Source organism: Dasypus novemcinctus, chromosome 6 (genome assembly GCF_030445035.2).
Source record: "Dasypus novemcinctus isolate mDasNov1 chromosome 6, mDasNov1.1.hap2, whole genome shotgun sequence".
Lineage (NCBI taxonomy): Eukaryota > Metazoa > Chordata > Mammalia > Cingulata > Dasypodidae > Dasypus > Dasypus novemcinctus.
This window is the reverse complement of record NC_080678.1, coordinates 61,465,129-61,490,925: the sequence shown is the minus strand read 5'-3', so window position 1 is coordinate 61,490,925 and position 25,797 is coordinate 61,465,129. Positions and strand designations below refer to the sequence as shown.

At 34.3% G+C, this 25,797-nt stretch overlaps 1 protein-coding gene across 1 annotated transcript in view; it reads left to right on the top strand.

Annotated features, from left to right (window-relative positions):
• The window catches only part of LOC101441123 (protocadherin-15), a 1,917,137-nt gene that overhangs the window by 1,865,934 nt on the left and 25,406 nt on the right, over positions 1–25,797 (top strand). Inside the window, exons 31-32 of the mRNA XM_058298874.2 lie at positions 23,060–23,236; positions 24,710–24,928. Coding sequence (XP_058154857.1) covers positions 23,060–23,236; positions 24,710–24,928 — 396 coding nt within the window. The remainder of the gene's footprint in view (positions 1–23,059; positions 23,237–24,709; positions 24,929–25,797) is intronic.

Genomic DNA, 25,797 nt, shown 5'->3' with positions numbered 1-25,797 from the left:
CAGTGAAGAAGGCTTTGCAAAGGGAACCAATTTCCTTTTATGGCTAAGAGCACAGTGCCTGAAAACAAGTCATATAATAAATGTTAGCTGCTATAACGATAATAATGATTACCCTCCCACTCCTTTGAAAGGCTTTGATGATACTACTGAAAAAAGACTTTAATGACTTTTATTATTTTATGCTTATAGAATTTACTAAATCTCCTTTGTAAGGAAACATATCTCTTTTTAATTATACTAATATATTCAACAGATTCCAATGAGTACCTATTTTCCTTACAGGTGATGCTGCATATACCTATACTCTGAAGCAGTTTTGGTTGATTTTAGAACTTATCTCTTTGTGAACCTTGTGTATTCTCTTACTTATGAATTCTTAGGTTTAAGGTGCAGTTGTGAGGATAAGGGTACAACACCTTACCATAACCAGCAAATGATTCACAGTAATGTCTAAATAAGAAGTTAAGAAATATATGCATTTCATGGTTTTCCTCCTTTGTTCTTCCACTTTACCATGAAGCTCAAACGAATAAAAGGAATTTGGGATTTCAAAACTTAAATCCTCAAGGATCTACAGAAATAGCATTTTCAAAAATGTATAAATTAGAAAGTTATAAATACCATTTGTGGAACTTGGAACTGTACGTACCTCAGGAAAAAACATGTTCATAAAGTTAATCGATTTCTGTGGGTGTGAGCTCATTGTAAGTACAACCTTTTGATGAGGCTTCTTCAATTAAGAATTCCATCAGGATGGGTCATAATCCTATTACTGGAGTCCTTATAAGTGGATTGAAATTCAGACACAGAGTGAAAAAGCCACAGGATGCAAGAGGCTGGACATTGACATCACCCAGAAGAGAAAGAAAGACCAGGAGATGCTCCCATGTGACAGAGGAGCCATGGATCACCTTGATGATGCCTTGATGTGGACTTTCTTTCAATCTGTGAGCAAATAAATTCTCACTGTATAACATGGTCCATTTCATGGCATTTCCTTGAGCAACCCAGGAAACTAGCACACTGTTTTATAATATGAATTGGGATGGATAAATCAGGTCTCAGAATTGTTCAGATACTTCAAAATACAATATGAAAACCCAATAACACCTGGGCTTTATTGGACTAGTTATTGATTTGTGAGTGGAAGAATCCTATTTCCATGAAATATTTATATAGCCTCAGAAATGTGTCTGTAATTAATTTATAGTTCCTAGAATTAAGGTTACAAAATATGCTGTAAAAACCTAGCCAAGATATATATTTCTAGAATGAGATTTAGAAAATCTCTTGGGAAGATAAACTACAAAACAATAAACAATGAATTCGAGTACTCATATTTTCTTAAATCAGTATAGTAAAGAATTGGTTTTGAGGGGAAAGGTTAAGTTGAAACGCAAATTAATAAACACATTATCTTGTATCATTTTAACACTCTTTGCTTTAGAGTGGGAGTCAGCAAACTTTCTGTAAAGGGACAAATAATGAAACTTTAATAAGTAATATTATCAATAATATTTTAATAATAAATTTTACCATAATTATTTTTAATGTTTAATAATGTTATTATCTAAACTTTAGTATTATTTTATTGTTAGTAAAATTATCATTTAGATTTTAATAGCAATTTGAAAATTAAATATTTTTTTCAAATAAAAATTTTCAAAATATAATTCTTTCATAAGTGAAGCTTCATTGACAAAAATGGGTAAAGGGTTGGATTTGGACCATGGGCCATAATTTGCCAATCCCTGTTTTGGATATTAAATAATGTCCCCCAATAAAGACATGTCCAGGGCCCAACCCCTGGTCTTGTGAATATGAACCTATTTGTAAATAGGACCTTTGAAGATGTTATTAATGTGTGCCCTTATGGTATGAAAGTGGGCCTTAATCCAATATGACTGCAGTCCTTATAAACAAAGGAAATTGGACAGTGGAAAAGTCACTGGAAGAATCCAGAAGTGAACAGAACCTGGAAGATACAGGGAAAGATGCTGCTATATACATTGTCATGTGACAGAGAAACCAAGGAACAAAGATCACTGGCAGCCAGCCCCAGAGTGCGATATTCTTCAGGCAGAAAGCATACTTTTCTGACACATCAATTTTGGACTCCTCCTAGGCCTAAAACCATAAATCAAAAAAATTCTGGTTGTTTAAGACAACATATTGTATGGTATTTGTTTTAGCAACTGAGAAACTAATAGAACTTGCTTTAGAGCATTAATCTTGAGAGAAAAGGTTATACTTATTTGTTATATTCAAATTCCTATAAGTAGGCACTTGTGGAAAATCTCATATGAAATATCCTTTATCTATCTATCTATCTATCTATCTATCTATCTATCTATCTATCTATCTATCTATCTATCTATCTATACTTTTTTTTTTCTTCCAGGAAAGTGGCTCTTTCATTAAATCAGAGGACCCAGGATCAAGTCCCACACCCACCAATGATCAGCAAGGGGTCTTAGGCCAGTAGATTTTGATCCCTAGTATCCATATCTTGAAGTTGGGGGTTTATTCATTTATAAAATAAATTTACTGAATATCTACTAATAGTCTCTGGGTCTAATCACTGAAAATTTAGCATGAACAAATGACACTCCCTGTTCCATTGGAGCTTACATTATATTGGTCGGAAAACAATAAATAAAGTATTAATATTAACATAAAATATGAAATATCATGATAGTTAATTGTAATAAAGAACAAATAAAATTAGAAACATAAAATTATGGAAGGGAAGCATTATTTTAGATATTATGGTTAAGAAAAGCCTCTCTGATAAGCTGAAATCAGAACAGAAATATGAATGGAGGTAGAAATTCATGTGGCTATAGGGGAGGATATATTACTCCAGGAAAATGGAACTTTAGCTATGGAAACCCAGACAGGCTTGGCTTGACCTATCAAGGTAGGAAGTGAGTCATATAGGCCCTCATGGGTCACTTTAAGTATTTCAATTTTTACTCTGTATAAGATGGAAAGTCCTTAGAACCATGGTATCCAGTAGCTACTAGCCACATTTTATTATTAAACTTGAAATGTGGCTAATATAAATGATAATTCAAAATATCTCACTAATACTGAAAAGATAATTTTTATATATTTAGTTATATTATTAAAATATATTTCACCATTTTTATTTTAAGTTTTATAATATGCATACTAGAAAACTTGAGATTACATATGTGGATTGCATTATATTTCTTTGGGGCAATTTTGCCTTAGAAAATTTTGCACAAAGAAATAACCTGTTCTGGCAATTTTGCACAAAGAAATAACCTGTTCTGGCTTAAGTCTTAAAAAGTTATTGAGTAGGAAATCAGGGAAACAGAAATGATTCTATTGCAGTAGTCCAAGAGAGAGATCATGGTGGCTTGGACCTTTGGTTAGGTTGGGCACAGCAAGAAATGATCAGAGGAAGGATATACTTTGAAGATACAGCCTACAGAATTTGCTATGGATTGGATAGGTGAGAAAGGTAGGAATCAGTAAAGGGCCTGAGCAAATAAACAAAACAAAAATATTTGCTCTATTTGGCCACTGCAGAATTAAATAAAATTATACATGTAATGGTAATATTATTCTCTTCCTGGAGAAGTCTGGAGAGGATATATTAATAGTTGGTGGGCATCAATAAATTCCATGGATATCAGCCCCCTCCTGCACCATCATTTTCCCAATGTCACAACTTGGTAATGGATTACATAGGTAATGGATATCCTCCCCAAAGTTACTTTCTTAACCTTACATTAAGGTTATTTTCTCTTGTCTCATTTATTCCATATGAACTGAGTATATGACATATATCAGATATACTGTTATCCTATTAGACCAGTGAAAAATCTGTTTAAAAATACAAACCCAGCTGGAACATGGAACATATGAAGTAGACTATTGTATCTGAGAGTTTCTTTAGTTTTGTAGTTTCATAGCTTCTGTATTCTAAATGAAATTGCTGTATTGCCAATAAATGCTAATTTTCTCTAGGTATAGTTATCACACAAATATGAGTTGAAGTCAAAGAGGTTAGCAACAGAGATTGAAAATTAGACCACGAATGTTCTAATTTTATCAGATAATGGACCTCAGCCATTTCAATAGTACAATATTTGAAAATAGTAACCTTTTTTTTTTGTAATAGGTAAGTAATAGCTATAAAATAAATTGAAAGCCAGTTATGAAAATAAAACACAAACTCTGACTATAATAATGAAATCCTGATTTTTAATATTTAAGCTCCAACTCACTATTCTTTAGAAGGAAGATAAATATAATTTCAATTTTATTCAAAGCATTGAAAATTTAATTGTTTTGATAAAAAGGAATTTATTTGCTGCTTCTAACTATTCAGTTTTGGTCTTTATTTTGGTAAGGAAGGTGGAAAGAAATTTCCTGTTTAAAAATGACTTGTTTGTAACACATTAGGTCATAAGAAGTTATAGTGACTTCAAATATGTAGTTCTTTACAAAATTGAAGATAACCTACTTTGGAATTAGAGTTTTAGTAAATAGGTTTTAATAATGATGTTCATATAAATTGCACTAGTATCTTTGTTTTTACATATCATTTTTATTGATACATATTAACAAAACATAAATCCATCTGAGGTTTATAATCAATGGTATTTGATATAATCTCATAATTGAGCATCCATCACTTCAGTCATTACTAGAGTATTTTCATTATTGCAAAAATAATAATGATAATAAATAAAAAAAGACAACAAAGAAATAAACAAAAAAACCTCATCAGCTCTCAATCTTTCTGCTTCCTCTGCCATATATTAGTTTCTATTCTGTTGCCGTCTCTCTAGTTTATTTGTATTTATATTTCAAAGAAAACAGGTCTTATATATGCAATATCGCCCATATTTGTATTGCACATGAGGTTTTACTATGTTATACAATCCCAAGTTACATTTCTTAGCTTTCCTTCTTGTAACACACTTTCCCGTTATATTTCCCATCCAACCACTGTCATACCCATATATAGTTATAAACACTATGATATTCTTTCCCCATTTCTCTTCATGTTCAAAGATTTACAAACAAAAGTTTTACCAGTTCTGCACAGATTAAACCTCAGCTTTCCATTCTCTACCCTTATTCTTTTTTCTGGAGAACAGTATTCTAGTTATTAACTCCATGAGTTTACACAATATATTTAGTTGGTAATAGCACAATCATACAGTGTCTGTCCTTTTGTTTCTGGCTTGCTTCACTCAGCAAAATGCCCTCCAGTTTCATCCATGTTGTCATATGCTTCATGACTTCATTTCTTATTACTGCTGCATAATATTCCATCATATGTATACAACACAATTTGTTTATCCATTCATCAGTTTATAGACACCTGGGTTGTTTCCATCTTTTAGCAATCATGAATAATGCTGCTGTGAACATCAGTTAGCCAATGTTTGTGTCACTGCTTTCAGTTGTTCTGGGTATTGGTATTGCTGGGTCATGTGGCAAGTCTGTATTCAATTTATTTAGAAACTGCCAAGTAGTCCTTCACAGTGGCTGTACCATTCTACATTCTCATTAATAGTGAATGAGCATTCCTCTCTCTCCACATCTTCTCCAACACTTACAGTTTTCCAACTTTTTAATAGTAGTCAGTCTGCTAGGCGTGAAATGATATTTCATTGTAGTTTCGATTTGCATTTCCCTAATCACTAGTGATGGTGAGCATTTTTCAAGTGTTTTTTTTTTTAATTTGTATTTCTTCTTTGGACAATTATCTATTCAAGTTGTTTGCCCATTTTTAAATTGGATAGTTTGTTTCTAGTTGTTGAGTTGTTGTATCTCTTTCTGTATCATGGACATTAAACCCTTAAAGGATATGTGATTGCCAAATATTTTGTCCATTAAATAGACTGGCTTTTCACCCTTTTGACAAAGTCCTTTGTGGTGCAGCAATGGTTAATTTTGAGGAGATGTCATTTATCTATTTTTTTCTTTTGTTGCTTGTGCTTTGGGTGCAAGGTTTAAGAAACTATCACCTACCACAAGATCCTGAAGATGTTTTCTAACATTTTCCTCTAGGAGTTTTATGGTAGTCACTTTTATATTCACATCCTTTGTCCAAATTGAGTTAATTTTGATGTGAGATAAAGGTCCTCTTTCTTTCCTTTGGATATGGATACCCAGTTCTCCTAGCACTACTTGTTGAATTGACTATTCTGCCCCAGTTGGGAGGGCTTGACCACCTTGACAAAAATCACTTGAGTGTAGAATTGAGGATATTTCTGAGTTCTCAGTTCGGTTCCATTGGTCAATCTGTCTGTCTTTATCCCAGTAAAATACTACTGTTGTTTTTTACTGCTGTAGCTAAGTAATACACTTTTAATTAAGGAAATGATAATCCTCCAACTTCTTTCTTCTTTTTAAAGATAATTTTGGCTATTAGGGAGGTCTTACCCTTCCAAATAAATGTGATAATTGGTTTTTCATTTCTGGCAAAATGGCTGTTGGGATTTTTATTGGGATTGCATTGAATCTGTAACTCAGTTTGGGGAGAAGTGACATCTTAATGATATTTAGTCTTCCAGCCCATGAACACAGAATTTTCATCTATTTCTTTATCTTCTTCAGTTTCATTTAACAATGTTTTATAGTGTTCTGTATACTGGTCCTTTATGTCCTTGGTTAAGTTTATTTTGTCATATTTGATTCTTTTGGTCACTATTATAAATGGAATGTTTGTTTTTTTTTTCTGTTTTCCTCCTTAGATTGCTCATCAGTAGTGTCTAAAGAAGCTACTGGTTTTTGCATATTAATTTTGTAACCTGCCACTTTGATGAACTCATTTCTTAGTTCTGGATAGTTGTGGATTTTTAAGGATTTAATAGATATAGGATCATATCATCAGTGAATAGTGAAAGTTTTACTTCTTGCTTTCCTGTTTGGGTGCCTTTTATTTCTTTATCTAGCCTAATTGCTCTAGCTAGAACTTCTAACACAATATTGAGTAACAGTGGTGACATTGGGCATCCTTGTCTTCTTTCTGATTTCAGAGGGAAAGTTTTCAGTCTTTCCACATTGAATACAATGCTAGTTGTAGGTGTTTCTTATATACACTTTGCCATATTGATAAGCTTTCTTCTTTTCCTATCTTTTAGAGTGTTTTTATCAAGAATGGATACTATATTTTGTCAAACAACTTTTCTGCATCAATTGAGAGGATCATGTAATTTTTTCCCTCACTTATTAATGTGACTTATTGCACTAACTGATTTTCTTTTGTTGAATCACCCTTGCATATCTGGGATAAGACCCATTTAATTGTGTTGTGTAACTGTCAAAGTGCTTTTGGATACAGTTTGTATTTTGTGGAGGATTTTTGTATCTCTATTCACTAGAGATATTGGTCTAATTTTTTTTTCATAGTATCTTTATCTGGTTTTGATATTAGGGTGATGTTGGTGTCACAGATTGTGTTTCGTAGCATTCTTTCCTGTTCAATTTTTTGGAAGAGCTTGAGCAAAATCAATATTAGTTCATCTTTGAGTGATTGGTAGATTCACCTGTGAAGCCATCTGGTCTGGGCTTTTCATCTTTGGGAGGTCTTTGAGGACTGTATCAATCTCTTTACTTGTGATTGGTTTCTTGAGGTCTTCTATTTCTTCTAGATTTAGTGTGGATTGTGTGTGTGTTTCTAGGAATTTTTCCATCTTGTCTGCATTGTCTAGCTTGTTGCCATACAGTTGTTCAGAGTATCCTTTTATGAACTCTCTTATTTCTGTGGAATCAGTGGTAATACCCCCCTCTCATTTCTGCTTTCATTTATTTGCATCTTCTCTCTTTTTCTTTTGTCAGTTGAGGTAAGAGTTTGTGGATTTTGTTGATCTTCTCAAAGAATCAACTTTTGGTTTTGTTGATTTTTTCTATTCTTTTTTTTCTCAATTTCCTTTATTTCTGCTCTGATCTTTATAATTTCTTTCAATCATCTTGGTTTGAAATTAGCTTTTTGTTCTTTTCATAGTTCCTCTAGGTGTACAGTTAAATCTTCAATTTTAGCTCTTTCTTCTTTTTTAATGTAAGCATTGAGGACAATAAATTTCTCTCCCTGCCTTTTCAGTTTTCCATAGGTTTTGATATGTTGTGTTCTCATTTTCATTCATCTTCAAATGTCTACTGAATTTTCTTGTAATTTCTTCTGTGACTCATGAGTTATTGAAGAGATTAAAAAATATATATTAAAAAATATATATTAAAAATATATATAAAAGTCATGTATTTATGACTTTTCTCTTTCACAGCCATTATTCATTTTCAGCTTCATTCTGTTATGATCAGGGAAAGTGTTCTGAATAATTTCTGTCTTTTTAAATGTATTGAGACCTATCTTATGACCCAACATGTGTTCTATCCTGGAGAAGGATGCATGAGTGATTGAAAAGAATGTATATCCTGCTGTTCAGGGATATAATACTCTATAAATGTCTTTAGGTCTAATTCATTTATCATATTATTCAACTCTGTTTTCTTATTTATCCTCTGTCCAGATGGGCTATCCAATACTGAATGTGGTGTATTGAAGTCTCCACCTATTATTGTAGAAACATCTACTTTTCCCTTCAGTTTTGCCAGTGTGTACATCATTTATCTTGGGTCACCCAGGTTAAATGCATATATATTTGTTATAATTATTTCTTCTTGATGATTCCTTTTTAAAATATATAAAGAACTTCTTTATCACTCAGAACAGTTTTGCATTTAAAATCTATTTTGTCCGATATTAGTAACACTACTCCAGCACTTTTTTTGGTTACAATTTGCATGGAATACCTTTTTCTAACCTTTCACTTTCAAACTGGACATGTCCTTACATCTGAGGTAAATCTCTTTAGACAGCATTTAGATGGCTCACATTTTTTTATCCATTCTATCAGTCTCTATCTTTTGAATGGGGAGTTCAATCCACTAACATTTAATGTTTTTACTGTAAAGGCATTACCTACTTCATCCATTTTGTCCTTTGGCTTTCCATTGTCAAACATCACTATTGTCTGTGTTTTTACCCTTTATTTTACCCTTCCTAAGGATCTTCATTTCTATATTCTTCTCAAAGTCTCTCACCCTTGTTTTTTTCCTTTTAGGCTGCAGTACTCCCTCTCATATCTCTTGTAATTCTGGTCTTCTGGTAACATACTCTCTCAGATTTTGTTTGTCTGTGAAGACTTTGAACTCCCCTGCATTTCCAAAGGACAGTTTTGACAGAAACAGAATTCTTGGCCAGCCCTTTTTCTCTTTCAGTATCTTAACTATATCATACCACTTTTTTCTCACCTCCATAGTTTCTGATGAGAGGTGGATATTTAATCTTATTGAGGTTTCCTCGTCTGTGATATTTTCCTTTTCTCTTGCTGCTTACAGAATCCTTTTTTTATCTCTTATATTTGTCTTTTTGAATAGTAGGTATAAGGGGTAGGTCTATTTGGAGTTATTCTATTTGAAACACTGTCCTTTTTGGATATTGATATGTATGTCTTTCATAAGGGCTGGGATGTTTTCAGTCATTATTTCTGTCAAATATTCTTTCTAACCTTCTTCCTTTCTCTTCTCCTTTTGGGATATGGGTAATGTGTATGCTTGTGCATTTCATGTTGTCATTCAATTTCCTGAGCCTCTGTTCCAATTTTTGCATTCTTTTCTCTTTCTGTTCTCCAGTCTTTTCAAGTTCACATGTTCTGTCCTTGAAATCGCTAATTCTGCTTTTGAGCAATTCAAATCTGCTGTTATGTACCTCTAATGTATTTTTCATCTTATCCATCATGTCTTTCATTCCCATAATCTCTGTTACTTTTCTTTGCATGCTTTCAATTTGTTCTTTATGCTCACCCAGTAGCTTCATAATATCCTTTATCTCTTTAGTCATATTTTCCTTCAATTCTTTGAATGGATTTAGAAGATTTGTATGATTATCACTGATTAGTTGTCTTAAATCCTGTATCATATCAGGATATTCAGTTTGTTCCTTTTGCTGAGTCATTTCTTCCTGTTTCCTAATATTGCTTGTAATTTTTTACTGATGTCTAGCCATCTGAATACGTTGATGAATTTACTCTAATGATCAATTTCTCTCTCTTGCCCAGTGTTTTCTTTTCACAAATCTTCTTTGATTTTCAGTTCATCTAATTCTAAGTTTTTTTTAAATTGCCCAGCTTAAATTATCAAATTGGGATTAGAGACTCACTAATGGGGCACAGATTTTCTCCCAGGGATGAGGCTAAAGAGACCTAAAAACAGATTTTGTCCTTGTAGTTTCCTGGCCAGCCAGAAGATGGCTCTCACTGGAACACCTTTTCACAAAGTGTCTCTTTCAACCTCCACTTTCCTGTGTTTCTGGCCTGCCCAGATTGGAGATTCAAAGTGGGCTATGCTGGCCAAATTCACTGAAGAGAAGCCTTCTGACTCACTGTCCCTCTTCCTTTGTAACAGCTGACAGAGAGGAAGGTATCTTATCTGCAGTGAGCCAGGGATTTTATCCAGGCTTAATGTCTTGGTGATGAGGGATTGAAACCCTTCCCAGCTGCTTCAGGGCATTATTAACTCATGTTTATTCCTTTTGGTTCTTTACTTCTTTGTCCTTCACCCTCCTGGGAGTTGTCCAGCACTGTTATGGTCTGCTGACCCCCAAAGAAGTTACTTTGGGCAGCTTTTGGCCCTCTCTGCATTGTTTCTGTGAGAGAGTTGAGCCCTGCCTGCCTACTCTGACATCATCTTCACCACCATCTTTATTCCACAGCTTGCAGTAGTATCTTTAATGCTTGCTTCCTTGACATGTACAAAAGTATGCATGTCCAGTTAGCTTTATAGGGTTAAATGACATAATTTTGAATTATTCCCATTGCTTCAGTATTGAGCTAGCAACATGAAACAACAGTTATAAGGAAGACTAATCCATGACTTTCATTTCTCTTACTTCTAATTTTGAGGGTTAAATGTTTCATATAAGAATTCTTACTATTTGATGGGATGTTATCTTGGTGCATGATATGAATAAATTGTGTATACTAACAGTTAAACATCTGTCAAAATGGCAGCTCAAACTCAAGTCTTTCAAATATATTAATGCAAATTTATTTTATTTTGTATCACCTGGATTTTTCCTATTCTTATGCATTTTCCTATAAGCACTGTTAACGAAAAACAAATGCATTATTAACTAGAGTTTAATTTTTCTTGAGAGAAAATTTAAAAAGCCATATATGCTGATGTTTTTTCTTCTTATAAGTTTGTTTATTATTTTAATCATCACACTATTCATCATTCATTAACTAAGAAATTTCTGAATGCTTCTATTTTTTTTTTTTAATATTCCAGCTTTACTTGGGAAGAAATAAAACATATGGAAGGATAATAAATCAACTTTCTTAGTTAAATTTGGCACATAATGGAAGAGATCATAGAAAAAATTAAATACATAAATGCTCTTCCCTCATACTTTCTCAACTATATACATAAAAAATAAGAGACAGTGTGTGACTGCTATATTTACATAATATATTTTGTCAGAATCAATATTCTTTCAACTTTTTTAGTAGTTTTATATATTTTTTGGTATTCAAACTTTTAGAGAAAGTGAAAACAAAGCCAAAACAAAACAAAACAAAACAATAATTCTTTTAATTTTGTTGAGGACATTTTTATTTTGAATTGATTTGATTTTTTAAAGTTTGACATCTTTCAACTACTGCTGCTGTTTTCAAGAAGACATAAGCAGAATCTCCCAAGTCTAAAAACATAGTTTAATAGTAGACACCATTTTTTGAAGTTTAACAAAGATAGAGGCATTATTATATTGTCTTTATGTATTAAAATGTAAAGAAGTTTTGAGGCAAGTATTCTGTTTAAGAAAATAGCATGGGAAACAGATGTGGTTTAAGCAATTGGGCTCCCATCTACCGTATGGAAGGCCTTGGGTTCAATTTCCAGGGTCTCCTGGTGAAGGCAAACTGGTCTGTGCCACCAAGAGCTGATGGCCTGTGCTGTGGAGAGCTGGTGCAGCAAGATGACACAACAAAGGGAGATGCAGAGAAGAGACAGTGAGAGATGCAGTAGACCAGGGAGATGAGGTGGCTCAAGCAATTGAGTGACTCTCTCCTACACTGGAGGTCCTGGGATCAGTTCCTGGTGCCTCTTAAAAAGAAAGATGAGAAGAAAAGGACAAGCAGACACAGAAAAAACACATAGCGAATGGACACAGAGAGCAGAGAGTGATCGCAAACAATGCCAGGGTGGGGGTTGGGGAGAAAATAGCATAATTAAGGGATAAATTTGAGACAGATTAAGGAAGAGAAATGTCAGTTTAATTCATGAGACAATTTTGATGAAGTTTCCAATATAAACTCTAATATTTTTGAGCTATAATTTGTGCTACATATCATGGAAATTTTTGGCTAAATTACTATTAACATCGTATTGAAAAAAAAAGTTAATTAATACAGATTTCATAGGAAGTGTTTCTTCATATTCCAGAGGTGTTATATATTAATACAAGCAATAAGAATAGGAATTTTCCAGCATCCTTTTCCACTGTTCTTTACATACAAATTTTTTAAAAATTAAAAAATAAAAATAAACCACTTTGGAAACGCAGTTGAAGTAAGAGGAGAGAGAAGCAGAAAGAGGTAGAGTAGGTAAAATTAAAATGGATTATAATCTGTTTTATTCTTCCCAAGTGTCACACCATTCTTTTCAATTTGTGTTCTAGAGCTTGTCCTTGTATTACATAGAAAATAAGCTACTGCTGTGTAAAATCAAAGATATCATTATGCATTGTTCCATGAAAACATTAGAGTCACAGTTGTATTACAGAGATTTCTAAAATATCTAGTAGACAATTGTTCCTTTCAAACTTTCTCTTCTATCTCTATGCTCTCTAACCGCTGCTAGCTGGCTCTCGCTCTCTTGCTCTGTTAGCCTCCCTCCCATCTTAGTTTGCCAAGGCTGCTCTAACAAATACCACAGACAAAATGGCTTAAACAACAGGAATTTATTGTCTCAGGTTTGGAGTCTCAAAGTCCAAAATCAAGGTGTCAGCAGGATCATTCTTCCTCTGAAGACTGTAGCATGCTGGTGGTGGCTTGCCAGCAACCCCTAACTCTGTCACTGCCTCTGGTTCCTAGCCATTGCTGTCCTTCCCCCTCTGTCTCCTTCTTTCTCCTACTACTCCTAACTGGTACAAATTTCCTCTATTAATAAGAAAATCAGTCTCTTTGGATTAAGACCCACCCTGATTCAGTGTGGCCTCATCTTAATAAGATCTTTGTAGATCCCACTTACAAATGACTTCACATCCACAGGACCAGCAGTTAAGACTTGAACGTATCTTTATGTGGGACATGAGTCAAGGCATAACATCTCCCAATACTTTAACTAAACTGAGTCGTATTATAACATATTGTTTTATGAATTATGATCCTGAAATTTTGCCAAAAAGTACCAGATTATTCTTTTTATAATTCCATGATTCTATGTAAATACTTCTTTGTCTCAGGCAACTATTCAATTCAGATACCTAATCAGGAAAAGTCAATTCCTTGATTCCCTTAATTGTATTTGAGGGTATTTTTTTGTTTGTTTGTTTTTAGCTTTTTCCTATTCATCTACAATTTATTACAGTCTGAAATGCTACTTTTTTAATATGAGAAATAAATTCAACCATACCTTTATATGAGAATATTCCCTCTGTATCAGCAAAATTAGGAGTGGTATTTTAGATAATTTCATTTATGTCTAATATGTATTACAGGATACATTTAATTATTTTTTTTAACTTTTCCTTCTTATTCCTAAGAGAATTTAGGCAGTTTACAAAAATTCATACAATAAAGCAAAATAAAATACATCTAAGCCAAGTTAGGAAAAAGGCAAACAGAAAAATTTATTAAAGTGTAGATTGAAAAAAAGTAGTATTAGAGATGCTACGAAACCGTTAGTTGCTACTTATTAGGGTCAAAGTGAAAGAAACAAACAAAAAGAACAGAACCAGTTGTAAAATTCACAAAACCAAACTTTCTGGAGGAAACACTTTCTGGAGGAAAAACAATTATTTCTGAATCTAAAGTCAGAGTGTGGAAAAAAATGTTTTAATCCTACGAGGCAGTATAGAGAATTCACGACATACTGTATAGCACAACGTGCTCTCTGGGTAGACTCTCTGGGTCTCTATTTTAACAGAGGAAGGAAGCTCAGAATGTTAGGGAATTCTGGATTGAGTTCTGCGATGCCTATTGATTGCTTCAGCCACACTTTTGAAAAAAAGTATTGACAAGTGCCGCAGGGCAGCTCCCTGTACTGCCAGTTAAATATAAGCCATTTACTTCAGCAAAAGGCTAATTAGGGTTACTATCATGTACTCTGAGTAGCATCTATAACCATGTCAGCAAAGAGCTAATATGTATGGAGCTCTTTGTATTTGTTTGGCTTTGTGCCCTTTCTGGGTGTTATCTAACTCCTCATCTCTGAGGTAGTTATTACTTTCCCCATTGTTCTGATGAGTTCCCTGAAACTTTTGGGGTTGAGAAATTTCCACAAACACAGAAAGCAAGTGGTGGAGGTCTGATTTTAATCTATATCTATCTGCCAGCAGCTGACTGTGCTCCTAACCACTCTCTCTGTTATACTGCTTCTCAGGAGGCAGAACTAATTAAAAATCCAACCCACCTTTTCTCGGCAGTGAACTGGGCAGACAGGGTCAGAAAATCTTGTCAATTAGTAGTTTTAGCTTGGCTCATTCAAACAGACAAATAGTTAATTGAGAAGATGGCTGCTGTAATCATTTCGGTGTGAAAAAAATTAAAGTTAAACCAGCCATGAGTAAATATCTGACTCAGCTATGAAACTATTTCAGTAAAACTCTTACACTTTAATTTTTTAAAACATAATTTTCTGGTTGAAAATAAATGAAGATGTAGATGTAGGAAACTGAATAAGGTGATGCTGTAAATTAAAATATGGAACCATTTATCAAAAATAACTTGGTTCGCAAATACATTAGTTAATAGAGCTGGTGGTTTACTAAAGATACCCTTAGTTTGTGATTTCAAAATGTTATTGGCATAGGAAAAAAAAATTTATTTAAATATGCTTTTTCACATTTATTCTAAGAAAGCTATTTAGATAAAACTGTTTTTGTACTGGACAGTAATTAGCACGAGGTAGCACACTAAATTATGTTCTTACAAAATGTACACGTGAATTGTATTTGAAGAAGTTTTTAGTTTTCCTAAAGATAATGTAGTTATATTAATGCTATGGGTGTGCTATGGCACTTTTAAACTAAAGTAGTACAATAAATCCAAATTAAAGTTGAATCTTTGTTTAATAAATATAATTATTCTAATTAATTTGCAGTTCATTCTCTTCTTAGACAAATCAAAACCAGTTCTCTGTTTTGAGAAAGTTTGCTATAATGAAATACTATTTTGCTTTACATTTGACTATACAACTTGTATTTTAAAACAGATAGTTGCCTCCAGGAAACTGGATTCAGGAAAAATTTAGATGCCTAAGATTTTCCAGAATACAAATTTCCATCAAACTCTCTCACTAGCAATCATTGCAACTTTAAGTGGGATGCAAAATATGTGACCAATAGGAATAAAAAGGGTCTGGTATAACTGATTTGAAGAAGGAAGAGGATAACCAGACAAATGTTGCTATGAGGAGAGAATTAGTAAAATGATTAGTGCTTTTGTACTGCTGTACCTTAAAATGAAATATGCATAATACTTGTTCTAATGAGCTAGAAATTGACTGAGGCTAACTTCAGCAAAAGGAAACATACTGGAAAACTATCAAGAACTGAGAATATCAACAAAAGGATCATTAAAAATGGGCTGGGAAATGGTCAAGAGCAAGGAAAGCTGCAGAGATCTAGGAAGCAAGAATTGCAGAAAGGGGTTTATATATCATTTTAGTCTAGGGCAGGCAGATGTTGCACCTGGAGTGGATAAAATCCAGCCATTCTAGACCCTTTTGTCTTTTGACTCAAGAACTAAAATTTCTAAGAGCTAGTGACTTGATTTGGGTCTCATGCTGTCTTTTTTGGCATGTGGCTTGACGAGGGGTTCTAAACAGGGTCCACAGACTCCTTCGAGGTCTGTGGAAAAACTTCAGAGGGTCCATGAGCTTGAATTTTAAAAAATCAACTTATTATCTTTATTTTCTCTGACCTCTAACTGAAATCTAGCATTTCCTTCACTTATGAATGTAAACAATAAATTACAGTAGTAGTTATTTCATATCATATTAAGTTGTTGCATCTCTAAAAAAATTGCTTATGCTCACACATATTCTAAATTACAGTAGTTGTTAGACCCAATGCTAGTTAAATGTCATAAAACTGTCACTACATTCTGAGACATGGTCCATGGTTTTCACCTGACTGGTAAAGGCATCCATGGAACAAAAAATGTTAGTAACCCCTGAGCATAGCAGGACCTACCCGATTTGACTGTTGGAGGGATTAATTCCTTAAATCAACATCAGGGTGCTATTAGGAAGAGAACATCAATGTTAACCAGCCAAAAAAGCAACAAATCCTAATTCTAAAATGAAGGGATCAATGCCTTCTTTATCCCGTGTGCAGCTGGTCCATGTGCAGTGCTGATGCGTGCAAGGAGTGCCGTGCCACGCAGGGGTGTCTCCCGCGTGGGGGAGCCCCACGAGCAAGGAGTGCGCCCCGTAAGGAGAGCCGCCCAGCGTGAAAGAAAGCGCAGCCTGCCCAGGAATGGCGCTGCACACAGGGAGAGCTGACACAGCAAGATGACGCAACAAAAAGAAACACAGATTCCTGTGCCGCTGACAACAACATAAGTGGACAAAGAAGATGCAGCAAATAGACACAGAGAACAGACAACTGGGGTGGGGGGTGGAGGAGAGAAATAAATTTAAAAATTAAAAAATTAAAAAATTTAAAAAAAATTTCCAGATTTATTAAAAAATGCCTTCTTTATGAATGCCTTCTTTTCATGTGTCTTATGAAGATTATTATTTTAGAGTTTAAACAGTTTTTAATTATAACCGGGCCCTGCTGACAAGAATTCACCCATATTACAGAAGAAAGGCAAATGCAATCAGATTTTGGGGGCTTCTTGCTGTTTCACAGAGGAATAGGAAAGCAAGGAAAGGAAATAATGACTATTCTTTTGTTTAATGTATAGTTTTCTTGAAATCCATCGCATATCTCCTACTTTGGCTGGTAATACACAGACTCATTTAAAAAATAGTAAGTAGGAGCAGGAAACCATTTTCCTTCGCTGTCTTCTATGCTGTGTGTCAAATGAAAAAGAAATATGGATTTAGGTAAGAAGAGATTATATTGCAAGAGAGGGGTGATTATTGCCTTAAGGTGAGGGTGACTGTTGAAATAGGGAGAATTCTCTGACCCTGAGATCTGTAAGTTTCTCAAAGATTAGGCTGAAAAGGCTTTTCTTTTATAGGGTGCAGTAAACAAGGCTAGAAAGAATCTGGCTGTGAAGAAGTGAGATGAAAGGGAGTGGTATAATCAGATGTAGATCAGACAATATTTCAACTGAGGTCAGGCTATATTCAGGACATGGCATTAAGAAGGGGTTTTATGCTGACTCAGGCTGTGGGTGAGCAAAAGTTCTGGGACCTGGGGGTAGGAGAGAAACTATACCAAAGTTTAGTTAACAAAAATTTGTTCTGATTGATAAGTTGGGCAAAACAGTTCAGTAATCATTTCTGAGGCAAGGAAAGGGAATTTAGAGGGTCTGTGTCTGACTTTGCCATAGGTAGGAAAGGATGTTTCTTTGCAGTAAGTTTCTTCCTGGAACACAAAAGGTGCAGTGATTTTTTTAAAATATTAATGTTTTTCAGTAGCACAGGTCTCAAGTAAAGTTCAAAATTGTCAAGTTTAAAATGGGATATTTTACAGGACCATAATTAGTTAACAAGCTTAAAATATGTGCCTCTTTGTTTTGTCCCCAACTGGCATTGCTATATTAGAGGTCCCCAAATAGCCTTTTGAGTCTTGTACTTAAACAACTCAACAATTATGAAACAGTAAAATCATCATCTATCCAGACCCAAAACAGCACTTAAAATTTCTTTTTATTTCTGTATTAGGTAAACTTCCAAAACAATTCTCTTGTTAATCCAATGTGGGGGAGGGAGGAAAAGGAAAGGGGACTGAAAGATTGTAGAAGAAAATCAATCCAAACATTATTAGCATCAACTTATATTTGAAAATGTGTCATGTGAGAAAGCATGGGAAGTCTCTCAAGGACATTGGGGAAGAAAATCAGAATGTTTTATGAGGCTTTAGCAGGAGGGGTTTGGCTGAAGCTCAGCTACTTTTGAGAACAGAAGGATTGTTTTATGGATTAGCAGCCATTGTTTGGGATAGTCCAGATTTTATCAAGAAGGATACAGAGGAATGCTGCAAGAGGTGGTAGAGAGGAATACCTGCAGGGACAAAGACATGTCCTATTTTATTCAGTAAATACTTCTCTATTGTTTTTTGCATTAAGATGCATTTGTTTCTCTGCATTATTAGCCTAATTTTCATTGAAAGTTATCTAGTGGTAATGACAACCTCTACTTTTCTTGGAATGTTAGTAAGCTTTAATAACATGATGCATAATGCTGTCACTATAGCATTACCACCATGAATACTATTCCTCAAATACAAAACACTGGGCTTCACAAAGAAATAATCCATTCAAATAGTTTAAGGTAACAGAGACAAAGCAGAGAAGGGACCTGTGCTCCGTATTCAATAGGAAAGATGACAGAAAGAAGCAGACTGAATTCTAAAAAATGTTGCTCTCTTTTAACAGTCATCCATGCTTAGACACACCTTTAGTGGAAGGTGATAAAGCATTCTATGTTGGTCTCTAAGCTTTATACTCTCTGTTATGTTTTCCTTAAAGACTGATCTATAAAAATTGGCCTATTTTAAAACCAGGAATCTCAATTGCTAGAGTTTATCTAGGTTAACCTGTAATTAATATAAGTATCTGTCCCAATAGATTTTACATTCTTGGTTTATTTTATGACTTAAATGGCTTACAAATGATACATCCTGAACTAGGCATAATAATAAAGCACATAATAGAACTCAGTGTTTAATAGTCAAGGATTAAGTTGTGTCTTCTTTTACTCTAAATTACTGAGTAGGCTGAGCATTTAATGAATCTCTCATCTTCTTAAAGTCTTTATTAAGTAGTTTCCATGTTTCTACTCTTGGCTATTTCTTCAGACTATTCTCGAAAAAGCAGCCAGTGTGCTTCTACTAAGTATAAGACAGATCATATTACTTCAATGTTTAAAATCCTCCGATGGCACCATATTTCACTCAAAATGAATGGTAATATCTTTATGATGACATAAAATTCCACCATGTAGCCTGCCCCCACCTTTTTCTGTTCTGCCACATACTTCTGCATCAGGGCTTTTTCATGTGCAGATATCAATGCCTCTTCCTGGAATATTCTTCCTCAAGATATCCAGACCTTTCTAGACTCCTGAAAGACTGGTCAAGAATCAACTTCTCAGTAAACACTGCCTGAATGCTGTTACCATTTTATTATTCTATTGTCTATTGTCTATCTTGCTAAATTAGAATGCAAGATTTAGGATGGCAGAGATATTTGTTTTGTTAATTAATATTCCAAGTGTCTAGAACAGTGCTGGCCCCTGGTAAGCATTAAAAAAATCTGTTGAATGAATGAATGAATGAATGAAACGTTTTTCTACCTAACACTTGCTTGAGTTTTATTATATCTTCATTAAACAACGCTGAGCCCATTTTAATATTCTATACTTTTAAGCTATCAAAGAATATAGATTTATAAAGTGTTATTTTTTCCTAAAAAAGTTAGTGAAGAGAAAATAAGGGGTTAAAAATTGTTTAAAATATGTAATTATTGTTTTTATCATGCCCATCATAAGAAATTCAAGCAACATAATAATATATAACAAGGAACTTATATAAAGTGAACATAAAATTATACCATTTGGCCTTAAACATTATTAAATTTATAAAGACATATCCTTTGATATATATATATGTGTTTATGTGTTTGAGACATGTAATTCACAGTAGGAAAACATCATTGCAGGACTCTAAACCTCTATTATATGTATGATGGAGATAGGTACAGAAATTTTAGAAAATAGTTAGGGGGAAGCAGATGTGTCCCAAGTGATGGAGCTTCTGCCTACCATATGGGAGGACCTGAGTTTGTTCCCTGGGGCCTCCTGATGAAAAATAAGAAAAGTGGGCCCATGTGGCAAGCCAGTCTCATGTGACTGCCCACATGGTGAGCCAGTGCCCCATGCAAGTGAGTGACACAGCAAGATGATGACGCATCAAAGGAGAGACAAGGGGAGACTCAAGGTGAAGTACAGCAAAAACCAGGAATTGAAGTGCCGCAATTGATAGGGAACCTTTCTTTCCATCAGAGGTCTCCAGGATCAAATCCAGGTGAATCCTAGAGGAAAGAAAATGAGAAGACAACACAGACAGCAAAATAGCAGGGCAGGAGGAGGGGGAAGAGGGGATGGAGGGCCAAAATAAATAAAGAAAAATAAATCTAAAAAAGAAAAAAGGAAACAGGTATATGGATATTAGTCATTCTCTTAAAATGCATTTAGCTTTATATATTAGAAAATCAAAAGTAAATCTTTTAATTCAGACACATTTTTCTTTATCATAAGAGATGTTTCGTCTTAAAATATCCCTAAAAAAATGTAAGAAAAATATTAAATGAGAAGATGTTGTGTGTTTTAAATGGCATAGTTCTTTTTTAGACTTCATTGATGGATTCTCTGCTCTGATGAAATGAACAAATTACTACATTTACATTTCACCCCACATCTAATTTTTTACATATGATTCAGCAGTGGTACACTGAAATAGAACAAAAGACACAGGCTCAGTAGACAAGTTTCTTCATTGTAGGAAAGCATACAGTTTATCTATTCATACATAAGGGATTTCCTTGGTACATACTTAATGAATGCTTAAATATACTGCAGCAGCTATAAATAATCACTGATTTGTAGTATTGAGACAGAGACCCTCTTTCAATATATACTCATGTAATTTTGCTTTTATTTTGCTTAGTTTTAATTTGTGAACTAATAGTACTAGTGAGAAATATACCTTCTTAATAATTCCACAAGCTCATTAAATATTTTGAATGAAGCAGAGTCAAGGAAGAAGTTTATCAATGCAAATGTTTTTAAGCCAAAATGATAATATATATAACAATAGTATTTTATGGAACATTTACCATGTGCAAAAATTGTCCAAAAATTTGCATAAAAGCATTATTTAACTTAATGCACATAACAACCCCAGGTCATAGACAGTTCCCTCACTTTGCAGATAAGGAAACAGACTTTGAGAGATTAAAATTACTTGTCTAAGGTCATGCAGTTGTTAAGTAAAGGAGCTGAAAACGGAAGCCAAACCTCCATGCTCTTCACCACAATGTTATTATCACTTATACCTCCTGGAAACTGTCAAGAGCATAATGCTGACTCCGAGAACTCTCTTTTATTTTCTTTTAATGAGCACAAGTTTCCCAGGAAAGGAATCCTTGGAATCAGACTGAATGACTCCATACATCTAGTATGGTCATTCAGGGGAAGGGCATTCAACATTAACTGGTAGTTACTAAGTGGATTTACTCCTCCTGTTTTCCAGGTCTTCCTTTATTCTTCATCAGAAATTCATCAGAAAAGATACTGTCAGGCAGAAACCAATGGGAGTGGGGTGGTGAAAGAAAAGGAGGAGAGTGAACAGGACTTTGAAAAAACAGCCATTACCTATTCCAGTCGATAAAAATTTAAAAAAAACAAATAAACAGAACACTTCACTATCATTACAGTGGTCCCTGGTGTACTTACCATAGATTTCTGCTCAGCAGTACAGACATTTCCTCCAAAGTTTAATATCCTGCTTGTTCTTTTAACAAAGGCAAACCAAGCATGGACCAGACTCTTAAGGGAACATTATTTTCCCTTTTTAATAGAGCAGAATGCTGGATAATTTTGGTGGCTGAAGCAAAAAGACTTTAGCATGTATTACCACATCCCCACACACAAAAATAAGGTGCACAATATAGAGTTCAAAAGGAGCATCGAATCTACAAATAAATTTCAAAATATATGCTGTATAATTTTAAAACTTAATCCATTCACATTTAAATATCAACCTATATCTAATAATATTTATTCACTCTGAATTTTCATGCTTAAGGGTACATAATATAAAGGTTTTTTGGAGGTAAAGGAAAGGACAATAAAAAATTGCCATTTGTGGAAAAACAGAAAACATCATTATTTACATGATAATAATTTCCACCTTCAGTTTAAATTAAGTTATGCAATTGGAAAAAATAGTATTTTCCAGAAAATTACCTACAGTTAACATTATTTCTGTCGTTTCTCTTGAATATTACTAATTCTACACAAGATGGTATATCTTTGTAGTGGTCAATATTTACCTAAACAGCTTCTGAGATTTGCATGCACTGGTAAATATGCCATAACAAGTACTTCTACATTCTCCCATTGTTATATTGCTCTAAGGATATTATTCCATTAGGAAAACAGGTCTCCTAGTCTTGTACCTTTGCATATAGCTATATCCTACGTATCACAGAATTTGTTGGGAGGTGTAATTTTTGACACCATCCATATGAACTCAAGAATTCTAAGGACCCCATGACTCCTATAAAGCATTGACAACACTGTATAACATGTTTGGCCTTTCCCATAAGCCACATAAAGCTCAAATGGGATCATAAATTCAAAAAGTCTAGACTTAAATAGGACATGATGGATGACCTCTTTCTACCTTATTCAGCTTCCAGCATCATTGGGAGTTAAATGCTGAGAAAATATGGAGAGTTTTTTCCCATAAGTTCAAATTCAGTAAACATTAGCAAGAATCAAACTGTCATCATTTTTCATTTACTAAATGTCATTTCAAGTTGAGGGTGATTTTTGTTCTCAGCAAGTCCTCAGAATGTCATGTTTGTGCTTGTTTGATTTATAGGATTTTGGATCGCTATGTTCAGGAGCAAATCCCTGGTGCCAAGGTAGTGGTAGAGTCCATTGGTGCTCGCCGGCATGGAGATGCCTTTTCTCTAGAAGATTACACGAAATGTGACTTGACTGTCTATGCAATTGATCCCCAAACCAACAGAGCCATCGACAGAAATGAGCTCTTTAAGTAAGTACTTCTTATTGTTTGCAACAGCTTTCTCTAGTCCTTTGTGCCATCTATATTTACATCACCCACTGATAATCCTGACGTGCTATGATAATAACTACTAAAAGTTTTAAACAAGCAAATTATTGTTAAAGTAAGTTATAGACAAAAGTCTAAGAGCCAGTACAGAGGATACTATACCACTGGCGTTTCCAAGCCCAAGTTTGGATGGAGCGGTTTCCAGGGACTGTTCCTATGGCCTTTAGAGGCAGCAAGTTAGTCTATTTCTATCACCTCACAGGAAAGCCTCACTCTTGCTCCAAAGGCCTGACTAAAGCACAGATTCTTTTTTTTTCCCATTTTTTTGGTAGTATCTTTTTTCCCCTTAAACTACTTATTTTTAAATAGTTTTAAACTCACAGAACAGTTGCAAAAATAATTCAGTTCCCATACAGAGAACTCCAAACCCCCTACCACCAAATATCCAGGTATATATGCTAACATTTTGCCACATTTGACTTATCATTCTACCTATCTACCTACAAACAATCATCTCTATATCAATCTAACTTTTATCTATCTACCTACCTGTCTATCTATCTAGTCTCATGTATCTATATGATTTCCTGAATGTTTGAGAGCAGGTTGCACACATTGTACTCCTTAAACACACAATATTTCCGTGTACGTTTCCTAAGAACAAATCCAGCTTTCCTCAGGATATATTAAAGCACAAAGATAGTTATTTGACTTTTCCTTTGCCTTTGGGGTTTGAAGGTAGGGAGTAGAGGAGATAATCATCTCCAGTGTTTCATCCTGGTGTGAACTTGAATATTTGAGTTATAAATTCTGAAAAGGAAAATACACACAGAATCTTAAACAAAACAGTCCTATATATATTCTCCGTTAGATGTTATTCTAGCAGTCTCTTTTTTTTCTTTTAATCCGTTAAACTTTTATTTTACACTAGTGACACCTAGTGTCCATCAGAGATTATTGGGATGCAAGTCTTTAAATTGAAACATTAAAAAATTATATATATATAATCATATGCATAGTTTTGTTGCCCACAGTATATTAATTTTATCGTGTTCTATTTTAGAAGATTAGTCTGAGGACCTAAGGAGATAAAATACATTTGTAAATTATGCTGTATAATTGGAGACATTATTTTTTATTCCATCTCAATAACTTAAAAATATAAATAATCTCATCACAGTGACAGTAAGTTCAATAATATGAATAGTAAGTTTTCTCGTGTCTGTAAGCATAGTAAGTAAAGGTCCTTACTATTAATAGCTTTTTGTTTGCAGACATGTATTTACCCTTCCTTATTGCTCATAATTATTATATGTTCCTTTTTAATTATTTGTAATAAGACTTCTGACTCAGTTTGTGTTTCAATTAAAGAAAATATTTAAAATATTTTATGAAAAGAAAAATCCAGTAGGTTGTTTTAACATCACTGATTTTACTCTTTATCTAACAATAAAGATTTTTGGATGGAAAATTGCTTGATATCAATAAAGACTTTCAGCCATATTATGGGGAAGGAGGACGCATTCTTGAGATCAGGACTCCAGAGGCAGTGACCAGCATTAAAAAGCGAGGAGAAAGTCTAGGCTACACAGAAGGGGCCCTGTTGGCTCTGGCCTTCATCATCATCCTCTGCTGTATTCCTGCCATCTTGGTGGTTTTGGTCAGCTACAGACAGTAAGTATTCATGGTTGCTGAACATGGGTAGCTCTTCAAGGAAACATTATCAAAACCATCTGTGGTAACATGGTTTCATGGCTGTAAAACATAGACAGTGTAACTGTTGTAGAAATCGAGAGGTTCAGTTATCTGCGTATAGTAAGGCCAGGACTTAGGAACAATTTTTGGGAAGGAAAAATGATTTATTTATGACCAGCTGGGCTTGGAGCTTCTCCTTCCAATTCCTGAGCCCCGAACAAGATTTTTGAGTTCCTTTTACACAGAGGAAGGGCCAAATGGTTCTTTGTTTCAGTGCTCAATAGGCTTAAATTAGCATATATCTTCCACATCCTAGGTAAGCTTTTGGCATGGACTTCATACATTCTAGATAAGCTTTTATCACATTTGGTTTGCATTTTGCCTGACTATTTAAAGTTTATAGAGTTTGCATTGATAAATTGCCTCCTGGGACTGGAGTCATTGCCATGGTCACCAAGGGCAGGGCTGTAGTCTCTCACTTTCCCAAACCCACAAGTCAGGACATATACAGCTTAGGTTATCTACAAAGAGATGAACAGCCTCCCACCCATAGCCCACATCATAACCACTCTAGCGTTGCTGTATCCTTCTTGTACCAAATCATCTCCCTCAAAGAAAAAACAGTATAAACTTTAAATATATTTTTCACAGGTGGCTTAATGTTCCTGTACTACTAATATGCTCTCATCCAATAAGAGTTTTAGGTTAGCTCCAGGCAGCTTTGTTAATGGTTTTCATCAAGGAGAAAGTTGTAGGAGAGAAGGTCATAGGTATCTTGAGGAAAAGGCAGTGGAATATCAGGTATAGATACTCATTTTGCCTTTTTCCAAAGTTAGATCTGTAACCTC